This window comes from Pan paniscus, chromosome 16 (genome assembly GCF_029289425.2).
Source record: "Pan paniscus chromosome 16, NHGRI_mPanPan1-v2.0_pri, whole genome shotgun sequence".
NCBI classification, from domain to species: Eukaryota; Metazoa; Chordata; class Mammalia; order Primates; family Hominidae; genus Pan; species Pan paniscus.
In genome coordinates this window covers 58618866-58630960 of record NC_073265.2, presented here as the reverse complement: position 1 = coordinate 58630960, position 12095 = coordinate 58618866, and the positions used below count along the sequence as shown (strand labels likewise).

Here is a 12095-nt window from a genome sequence, read left to right as displayed (position 1 = left end):
TAGAAACAACTCACCTGTTCATCAACTAATGAATGGATAAACAAACTATGGTATATCCATTCAATAGACTATGATTTGGCCATTAAAACAAAGTACTGATAGATGCTAGAGCATAGATGAACCTTGAAAACATCCTGCTAAGTGAAAGAAGGCAGTCAGAAAAGGCCACATATTTGCACAATCCCATTTGTGGGAGATATCCACAATAGGCAAATCCATACAGACAGAAAGTAGGTTAGGTGGTTGCCAGGAACTAAGGGGATAGAAAATGGCTGCTAACGGGTGTAGTTCTTTCTGGAGTGATGAAAATGTTCTAAAAACTGGTGATCATGGTGATGGTTTTGTGCAATATACTCTGTGTTCAACAAACTAAAACTCACTGAATTGTACACTTTTACAGGGTGGATTTTATAATATGTGAATTGTGTCTCAACTAGGCTGTTATAAAAAAATCTTTCCATCAAGAAAATTCAGCTGTAGGGCCAAGTTGTTCCCTGCATAACTCCAGAGGTTGCCATTCACGTAGACTAAAAGGGAAATGGTGCCCCCTTAGAGTTGGGTAATACGGTGGCTCCGCCCAGGTAATTTCACAGATAAATTCTACCAACCACTCAGGAATGTATAATTCTAATATTAGATATTTTTCCCCATAGAATAAATAGGCAGCAATCTCCAACTCACTTGTGGTTAGCGTAACCTGAATCCCAAGTCCAGGCAAGGACAGCATAAGAAGAAAACATTATAGGCCAACTCATTAAATAGACTTAAAGATCCTGAACAAAATATTAGCTAACTGACTCTAGCAATAGATTAAAGAGATCTATCACAATCAAGTTGTATTTAAACCAAAAACAAAAAATTGGTTTAACATTAGTAAATTAATCAATGTATCACCACATTAACAACTTAAATGAATCATATATGATCATCTCAAAAGATGATAGGAATAAAGAGTTCTATAAAATTCATAAAGGAGGCTGGGCACGGTGGCTCACGCCTGTAATCACAGCACTTTGGGAGGCTGAGGCAGGTGGATCACCTGAGGTCAGGAGTTTGAGACCAGCCTGGCCAACATGATGAAACCCCATCTCTATTAAAAAATACAAAAATTAGCCGGGGATGGTGGCACTTGCCTGTAGTCCCAGCTACTTGGGAGGCTGAGGCATGAGAATCGCTTGAACCTGGGAGGCAGAGGTTGCAGCGAGCCGAGATTGCGCCACTGCACTCCAGCCTGGGTGACAAAGCGAGACTCTGTCTCTAAATAAATAAATAAAATAAAATAAAATGCATAAGGGAAGGCCAGATGCGGTGGCTCACGCCTGTAATCCCAGCACTTTGGGAGGCCAAGGCAGGTGAATCACGAGGTCAGGGGTTCAAGACCAGCCTGGCCAAGATAGTGAAACCCCATCTCTACTAAAAATACAAAAACTAGCTTGGTGTGGTGGCCGACACCTGTGATCCCAGCTACTTGGAAGGCTGAGGCAGAGAATTTTTTGAACCTGGGAGGCGGAGGTTGTAGTGAGCCGAGATCTTGCCACTGTAATCCAGCCTGGGTGACAGAGCAAGACTCCATCTCCAAAAAAATAAAAAAAAAATATGAGGGAAAAAATCCTAGCAAACTAGAATATGAAGTGATACCCTTAATCTGATAAAGATGAAAAGATTACTTATACACACACACACACACACACACACACACAGCAAACATACTAAATGGTGAAATGTTAAAAGCATTTCTTTTCATTAAAACCAAGAACAATACAAAGATGCCTGCTATCACAACTTGTTATATATATATAACATATATATAATATATATAACATATATATCATATGTAACATATATATTATATATATTACATATATAATATATATTACATAGAATATATATATTACATATATAATATATATTACACATATAATATATATATTACACATATAAAATATATATTACACATATAAAATATATATTACACATATAAAATATATATTATATAATATATATTACATATATTACATATATTACATATATTACATATATTATATATATTACATATAACATATATATAATATATATAACATATATAATATATATTACATATATTATATATAACATATATAATATATATTACATATATTATATATAACATATATAATATATATTACATATATTATATATAACATATATAATATATAACATATATTATATATAACATATATAATATATAACATATATTATATATAACATATATAATATATAACATATATTATATATAACATATATAATATATAACATATATTATATATAACATATATAATATATAACATATATTATATATAACATATATAATATATAACATATATTATATATAACATATATAATATATAACATATATTATATATAACATATATAATATATAACATATATTATATATAACATATATAATATATAACATATATATAATATATAACATATATAATATATAACATATATATAATATATAACATATATTATATATAACATATATATAATATATATTACATATATAATATATATTACATATATTATATATTACATATATAATATATATTACATATATTATATATTACATATATAATATATATTACATATATTATATATTACATATATAATATATATTACATATATTATATATTACATATATAATATATATTACATATATTATATATTACATATATAATATATATTACACATATTATATATTACATATATAATATATATTACACATATTATATATTACATATATATAATATATATTACATATATAATATACATTACATATAATATATATTACATATATACTATATATTACATATATTACATATTACATATATAATATATATTACATATATTACATATAACATATATAATATATATTACATATATTACATATTACATATATAATATATATTACATATATTACATATTACATATATAATATATATTACATATATTATATATTACATATATAATATATATTACATATATTATATATTACATATATAATGTATATTACATATATTATATATATTACATATATAATGTATATTACATATATTATCTATTACATATATAATGTATATTACATATATTATCTATTACATAGATAATGTATATTACATATATTATCTATTACATAGATAATGTATATTACATATATTATCTATTACATAGATAATGTATATTACATATATTATCTATTACATAGATAATATATATTACATATATTATCTATTACATAGATAATATATATTACATATATTATCTATTACATAGATAATATATATTACATATATTATCTATTACATAGATAATATATATTACATATATTATCTATTACATAGATAATATATATTACATATATTATCTATTACATAGATAATATATATTACATATATTATCTATTACATATATAATATATATTACATATATTATATATTACATATATAATATATATTACATATATTATATATTACATATATTATATATTACATATATTATATATTACATATATAATATATATTACATATATAATATATTACATATATAATATATATTACATATATAATATATTACATATATTATATATATGACATATATTATATATTACATATATTATATATATTACATATATTATATTACATATATTATATATTACATATATTATATTACATATATTATATATTACATATATTATATTACATATATTATATATTACATATATTATATATAACATATATTATATATTACATATATTATATATAACATATATTATATATTACATATAGAATATATATATTACATATAGAATATATATTACATATAGAATATATATATTACATATATAATATATATGACATATATAATATATATGACATATATAATATATATGACATATATAATATATATATGACATATATATAATATATATTACATACTATATATATTACATATATTATATATAACATATATCATATATTACATATATAATATACATTACATATATAATATATATAACATATAATATATATAACATATATATTTTATATATATATTTGTTTGTTTTGTTTTGTTTTTGGAGACAGAACGGTGATTGCCTTAAAATCACCCACCTCGGCATCCCAAAGTGCTAGGATTACAGGTGTGACCCACCGAGCCCTGCTTCTATCATATTTTAATACGCTACCAGGTAATTCTGACATTGGTGATCTAAGCACTCTCTCTGAATAGCACTGGGCTGGAGAAACCATTTACCTGTTGAGATGGCTCCTTGTTCCCAGTGCCTGAGCCCACCTACCAAACACCTATGCCAGCCACTGATCTGGCTGTGCTTCCTTCATTCATAATAATCCCACTGTTCTATTTCATTTTTATTGGATCTTCACAATTGCCCTGTGAGACTGACTTAACAGGAGTCACTTCCATCTTACAGATAAGAACACTGAGACTAAGTTTATGACTGTGTGGCAGAGCTGCAGTGCAAGTCTGGAAATGGCGTTGCTTTTCCTCTCTGTGTAGACCACTGCCTCAGGGAATCCTCCTGTCCATGCCCCTAAACTAAGGCATCTGGGACTATGGGATGTGTTTACCTGTAGCCTGTGAGTCAAGGCTGTAGTTATTTAAAGCTTAGCAATTTGTCTGGGTGCGGTGGCTCACGCTTGTAATCCCAGAACTTTGGGAAGCTGAGGCAGGTGGATCACTTGAGGTCAGGAGTTCAAGACCCAGCCTGGCCAACATGGTGAAACCCTGTTGTTACTGAAAATGCAAAAAGTAGCTAGGTGTGGTGGCGTGCACCTGTAGTCCCAGCTACTTGAGAGGTTGAGGCAGGAGAAGGAGAATCGCTTGAACCTGGGAGGTGGAGGTTGCAGTGAGTCATGATAGTGCCACTGCACTCCAGCCTGGGTGACAGAGCAAGACTCTGTCTCAAAAAAAAAAAAAAAAAAAAAAAACGGATTAGCAATTTGACACTCGATGTTCTTGTTTCCTGGCAAAGTGTCACACCATGTTGCATATGAACTTGTTGTCTTTTTTCTAGGCCTCTCTGTTTTGTCTCTAAAGGGGTCTGTGTAAGAATCAACATCTAGATAATTATTCCATTCCTTGAGGTTTTGTTCACATCTTTAATGACCCTCTGATGTACCCAAGCTTAGTTTTGGACACAAGGGAGACTAAATATTATGAGGCATACACACAAATTCTGCCTTCTGAGGGAAGAGAGAAACTGCCCTTTTCCATGAACAATCTATCAGCCAGGAATGCACCAAGAATGGGCCAGGATTACAACTCTGATGATGCAGAGAGGTGGGCACACCATTCCCTATAGATGGCTGAGGCCCAGAGAGGGTAGAGAAGTGGCCCAAGTCACATAGCTGGCTGATACACAAAAGGAGAGGCAGCTGTACAGAGCAGCTTGTAGAGGTACAACCAACAGCTGAAGGAGCTTGGGGAAGGGAGCAGGCACCTGCCACTCCACAAAAAAGGAAGCCACAAAGGGGGAGCAAAGGTTGGGGAGAGGAAAGCCTTCTTCAAACAGAAATCAAGACAAGTGAAGGTTGCATCTGCTGGGGAGAATAAAGAGAAGAGGGTCTGTGGATGGGACGTGGTGGAAGAGGCGGGGAGGGATCAGGCTGGTGAAGGTGGTGAACAGCAGGCGAGGGAGCCGGAGTTCGAGTCTATGGACAGGGCCTCTGAAGTCTCCTGCCAGCATGCTCTACCCCTCAAAGTGCCCTAAAGAGCCTAGGAGAGAATGCTAATAATGACAACCAACATTATTAATTGTTCACCACGTGCCAGGAACTTCACTTGGGTTATCTCATTTAATTCTCACAACCCCAGGAGGCAGATACTGTTGTCATTCCCATTTTACAGAAGCAAAAGCTGAGGTAGAGAGATTATCTTGCTTGAGGCCACTCTAAAAACCAAGTATTGGAACCCACAGATCCCACCAAAGGTAAGCTTTAACAATTGTATGAAGTATCCTATTTTAAATATTCATGTAAATTGTGCATTCCATTTTTAATACCTGTGCATCTGTTTTAATACTAATAAATGTCTTTGCCCCCAAATCCTCAGGTAAAACTACCCAGGCAGGCAGAGCCACTGTATTTTCTCTATGGCTTCATGAACCCTGGGCATGATGCCCAAAAACCCAGTAGTAGATGCTGGAGCCCAAGGAAGATTTTGAAGCAAACGGTGGCTGCAAAGTGTGATGTTGGTCTTCTGCCTCTAGCTAGTGCCATTTCACTAAAGATATTATCATCCTCTAACTTATGAAAAACTGGACAGGGAGGACATGTTCATCTTTCTCCCTCAGCCTCTGCCAGGGTTGTCCAGCCCTGACATTCAGAATCTCCATACATTCAGATTCCCAGCAGGTTACCCAAAGGACCTATTGATACCACTCTGCCCCCTTCACTTCTTTCCTGCGGACATACTCTGAATCCAACCCTGACCAAAATGTCCAGAAAGATATCTAAGCAGACTCCCATAACCTCTACCCCCAAGACGCTCCCCAGTCCCTCCACCATCACCACCTGCTCCATGATCTCCCATCTCTAGGCCTTTGCTCACACTGCTCCTTCCACCTGGAATACTCTCCCCACTTCCACAATCCTGTCCACCCCTCAAAATCTGTCTTACAGATCACCCCCTTCATGAAGCCTTCCCTGATCATTTCCTCCCTGTTATAATTTGGCTCTGTGTCCCCATTCAAATCTCATCTGAAATTGTAATCCCTATAATTCCCACATGTCAAGGGAGGAACCTGGTGGGAGGTGATTGGATCATGGGGGTGTTGTCCCCCAAACTGTGAGTGAGTTCTCTTGAGACCTGATGGTTTCATAAGTGTCTGACAGTTCCTCCTTCACATCATGCTCTCTCTCGCCTACTGCCATGTAAGACGTGCCTCTTCCCTCATGATTGTAAGTTACCTGAGGCCTCCACAGCCATGAGGAACTGTGAGTCAATTAGACCTCTTTTCTTTATAAATTACCAGGTCTCAGGCAGTTCTTTATAGCAGTGTAAGAATGGATTAATACACTCCCCCGTGATGGAATTGACCAATCCCTTCTCTGAAACAATCACCCTGTCTTAAGATAGACCCTAACCCACTTTAGAAAAGAATTTCTCATGCACATTTAAAAATCTTCCTGACCAACATATGAGTCACGCAAGGACAGGATTTGTATGTAATTATTCTCTGAATCCCTTGCACATAGTAGGCAGTCAATGCAAATTTCATGAGTAAAAAAATTCAAGAATCACACTGTGTTCCCACCAATCACAGCTGCTAATGCTCTATGGGTAGAACCAACCAGCAAAGTGCACCAAAAGGAGAAGGTGATTGCCCTGTGAGAACAGAGGCAGGCGCTCTGCCCAGTGTCATGGGAGACAGCCACACGTGTAGCTTGCCTATTACTTGCCACATTCCTCAGCTCACCCCACCAAACAGCTCGGCATCACTTATGGTTTTCCCCCATGCCATCTTCCTGGAATCACCTGGCTTCACAGGCTTTTAGGGTTAGGGTTTGGCAGTTTCCCCCTCAACCTTCCATTGGTGATGTTGAGTTTATTTCGAAATTATTTTTCTGGGGCAAGTCATAAGTGCTTGGCAATCAGCCAAGTAGAACTCTCCTCCACTCTGTCACATCTTCCCAAAGAAACTTCCCACCATGAAATGACACCCACTTTTCTTAGTCAAAAAGGAAGGAAATTTGACATCAACAAAGGGGTGCGACACAATGATGTTTCCTTTGCAAGAGAAGGAGGAAGTGCACCAGTTCTCTGTAGCACACAACCAGGCTCACCTATGGCTTATTAAAGCAGATCATCAGTGAGTCTCACATATTTCAGGGTACCTGCCTGTGAGCTCCCAGGCCCATGGGTCCACTAAAGGGCAATGCTAAGGCTCATTCAACAACCCTCCCCATCGCCCCAGTGAAGGCCTGGCCTGGGCATCCTGCAAGTAATGGGGATGAGCAAAGCCATGACCTGGTGTGCCTTTGCCCATATCCTGCTTTCAAGCACCCATAGGAGGGGCCTGAAAAAATAAACTTCCTACCCAGCCAGCTGCTGCTGGCTTTATCTCTTCAGGTTGAATCTCAGTAATGACTTTGCTTCTGGATAAAACACAGATGTTGCAAGGAAGGGTTACAACTTAAACAACTTTGGGAATACTTCCATTTCAAGGTAGGTGGGGGAAGTAGGAGGCTGTAATATCCCCCAAGGAAGTGTGGGAAGGGGTCCTTGAAGGGAATGGACCAAGCCCTGGTCACACTCTGGAAATGAACCATCATAATCAATAGAGCACATACCTGGGGTATCTGGTCTATGCTAAACAGCCTGGGGAGCTTCAGGCTCAGCATCTTGGAGCTGGATTGGCAAGGCCAGTAGGTGACAGCGCCTCCCTGTTACCAGGCCTCACTCAAAGCTCTAACATGGCCTGGGGCGTCTCTGCCTAGCTGGTGCTGTGCCGCTTCCCTGAAAGAGGACAGCATGAAGAAATCCAGTCAGTTTCAGCCTAACTCCACCTGGGTCAGGACAGTCAGCTTGTTCAACTATTGAACATATACTTGCTACACATGATGGCACAAGATCAAGCTTCCTTAAAAACAGCAAAACGATCAGACTGCTGAGTCATCCACTCCAAGAGTGCTGGAGGGAGGTAATTAATAATAAGGAAGGAGACCACCCCTCATATTGTCTTATGCCCAATTTCTGCCTCCAAAGAAAGAAAAAGTAAAATCTAAAAGGCAGAAATGAAATCCACAAGCAGACAGCCGGCACCACACCCTGGGCCTGGTAGTTAAAGATCGACCCCTGACCTAATCAGTTATGTTATCTATAGATTGCAGACATTGTATAGAAAAGCACTGCGAAAATCCGTATCCTGTTTTGTTCCCATCTAATTACCGGTGCATGCAACCCCCAGTTACATACCCCCTGCTTGATCAATCAATCACGACCCTCTCACATGCACCCCCTTAGAATTGTGAGCCCTTAAAAGGGACAGGAATTGCTCACTTGGGGAGCTTGGCCCTTGAGACAGGAGTCTTGCTGATGCCCCCGGCCAAATAAACCGCTTCCTTCTTTAACTCGGTGTCTGAGGAGTTTTGTCTGCGGCTCATCCTGCGACAATAATATGGGCAATTACTATGGTCTGAATGTTTGTGTCTCCCCAAAATTCATATGTCAAAACCTAATCTCCAATGTGGTGACAAGGAGCAGGGCTTTTGGGAGGTGACTAGGTCATGAAGGCTCTGCCCTTACGAGTGGGATTAGTGCTCATAGAAAAGAGGTCTGAGGGAGCTTGTTCGCCCCTTCCACCATGTGAAGACACATAGAAGGAGACATCTATGAGGAATGGGCCCTCACCAGACGGGGAATCTGCTGGCACTGTGACCTTGGACTTCCCAGCCTCCAGAACCATTAGCAATAAATTTCTGTTGTTTATAAATTACCCAGTCTTAGATATTTTGTGATAGCATGCCAAATGGACTAAGACAGTGATCATAAAATTGCAGAGCTAAGGCCAGGTGTGGTGGCTCATGCCTATAATCCCAGAAATTTGGGAGACTGAGATGGGACGATCAGTTGAGCCCCAGAGTTCAAGACCAGCCTGGGTGATATAGTGAGACCTTGTTTCTACAAAGAAGAAATTAAAATTAGCTGGGTATGGTGTTATACTCAAGGGCGGGCTAAAGTGAGATCACTTCAGCCCAGGAGGTCAAGGCTGCTGTGAGCCATGATCATGCCACTGCACTCCAGCCAGAGCAACACAGCAAGAATCTGTCTCAAAAAAAAAAAAAAAAAGCCACAGAGCTGAAAAGAAAAGGGCCTTAGAGGTCACCCAGTCTTCTCATGTTACACATGAAGGTGGGAGGGGCGGAATAACTTTCCCAAGGCCGCACCGCAGCAGGGAGCTGGGCTGCTCACTCTCCACTCCACCAGAGGCTGCCCCTGAACGGACAGTGGGATCTTAAGTCTGTGTCCAGCCAGTGGGTGGAAGAGGGTCAGGAGCTGCCTCAGATCACAGCAAGAGAAGCAACTCAACTCTTCCAGAAAGCTGACCAGAGCTTGGTTGCCCTGAGACACACAAAAGAACCATGCCAAGCAAATAAATCCAAGGCACTTGTTGGAGACAGAGCAACTCAAGAGTAAGTAACAAGATTGCTTAAATGCAGGATGAAGACCACTTAAGAGCTGTGAGTAATGTGCACCACAGAGACCCAGAGCCCTTGGAACAGGTCCAAGAAACAGAAAAATACACCTTGGATTTAGCAAAGAAGAGCAGAGTTGGGAATTTACCATAGTAAATTTCCTCCTTTACCCCTATCATCACTGGGCCAAAGTCTACCACCTCCTCATAGTCCTCATCATAGTCCTCATCAGTCAGAGGTGTTCTTTCCCTGCCTCTGAAGACCCAGAGACCTTGCTTGTATGTACCTGCAGCACCAACCACATCGTACCTATAGTCACAGCTAACTCCCTAGGCCTCGTCTGCCCCTTCAGGAAGAAGCCTCCCATGGCTGGCTGGAAACTCGGGGTGTATGCATGGTCCACCCTGGGCCCTCAGCAAATGATTATTTAATGAAGCAATGATGCTCATAGTTTGAACTTGAAGTTGTTTTGTTTTTATTTTTGTGGTTCGTTTACTTTTGCTTCTTCTTATATTTATGTTCTAAGTGTTATCTGAAACTATGCAGCAAAACACAATCTGTTTATTTCACCGTCGTAAATATGCTTCTTTCTTAAAAACAGTAATAGAAGCATTATTCACAATACTCAAAGGGTGGAAGCAACCGAAGTGTTCATTAAAGGATGAATGAACAAAATGTGGTGGTATCAGTCCATTCTTGCATTGCTATAAAGAAATACCTGAGGCCAAGTGTGGTAGTGCACACCTGTAATCCCAGCACTTTGGGAGGCCTAGGTGGGTGGATCACCTAAGGTCAGGAGTTTGAGACCAACCTGGGCAACATGGTGAAACCCCGTCTCTACTAAAAATACAAAAATTAGCCAGGCATGGTGGTGCACGACTGTAGTCCCCACTACCAGGGAGGCTGAGGCAGGAGAATTGCTTGAACCTGGGAGGTGGAGGTTGCAGTGAACCGAGATCATACCACTACACTCCAGCCTGGACGACAGAGCAAGATTATGTCTCAAAAACAAACAAACAAACAAACACCCTGAGACTGGGTAATTTATAAAGAAAAGAGGTTTAATTGGCTCACAGTTCTGCAGGCTGGACAGGAAACATGGTACTGGCTTCTGCTTGGCTTCTAGGGAGGCCGCAGGAAGCTTACAATCATAGCGGAAGGCGAAGGAGTAGCTGGCAAGTTGTATGGCGAAAGCAGGAGCAAGAGAGAAAGAGACAGAGAGAGACAGTGGGTGGGGAGATGCCACGCACTTTTAAACAACCAGATCTTGAGAGAAGTCACTATCTCGAAGACAGCACCAAGCCACGAGGGATCTGCCCCCATGATACAAACACCTCCCTCCAGGCCCCACCTTCAGCATTGGGGATTACATTTCAACATGAGACTTGCGCAGGGACAAATATTCAAACTATATCAGTGAAATATACATACAATGGAATATTATTCATCCTTAAAAAGGAAGGAAATTCTGATATATGCTACAACCAGGACACACCTTTGAAGACCTTAAGCTAAGTGAAGTGAGCCACTTACAAAAGGACAAATGTTGTACAATTCCACAGGTACAAGGCACCTGGAGTAGTCAAATTCCTAGAAACAGAAAGCTGGATAGTGGTTACCAGGGGCTTGGGGGAAAGAATGGGGAATTTGTATTTAAAGGACACAGAGTTTCTGTTTGGGATGATAAAAATGTTCTGAAGATGGATGATGGCGATGGTTGCACAACGGTATCAGCGTACTTAATGCCACTGAGCTATACACTTAAAAATGGTTAAAATGCTAAATGTTATGTATATTTTATACCAATAAAATAGTGGCATACGATTTCAAAATTATAGAATAATAAAGAAAATAATTTTTTAAAGCTCACATACATTTTGCCCAGGTTAAAAAATAAAA

At 38.0% G+C, this 12095-nt stretch overlaps 1 protein-coding gene across 2 annotated transcripts in view; it reads right to left on the bottom strand.

Annotated features, from left to right (window-relative positions):
• The window catches only part of PAQR5 (progestin and adipoQ receptor family member 5), a 107144-nt gene that overhangs the window by 38061 nt on the left and 56988 nt on the right, over nt 1–12095 (bottom strand). The window contains exons 3-4 of one of the 2 annotated variants that reach the window (XM_034939025.3): nt 9061–9165; nt 8352–8517 (exon numbers count right to left, since the gene is read on the bottom strand). In XM_034939025.3, coding sequence (XP_034794916.1) covers nt 8352–8402 — 51 coding nt within the window. In that variant the 5' untranslated portion in view covers nt 8403–8517; nt 9061–9165. The remainder of the gene's footprint in view (nt 1–8351; nt 8518–9060; nt 9166–12095) is intronic. The other variant, XM_014341525.4, reaches the window with a different exon arrangement.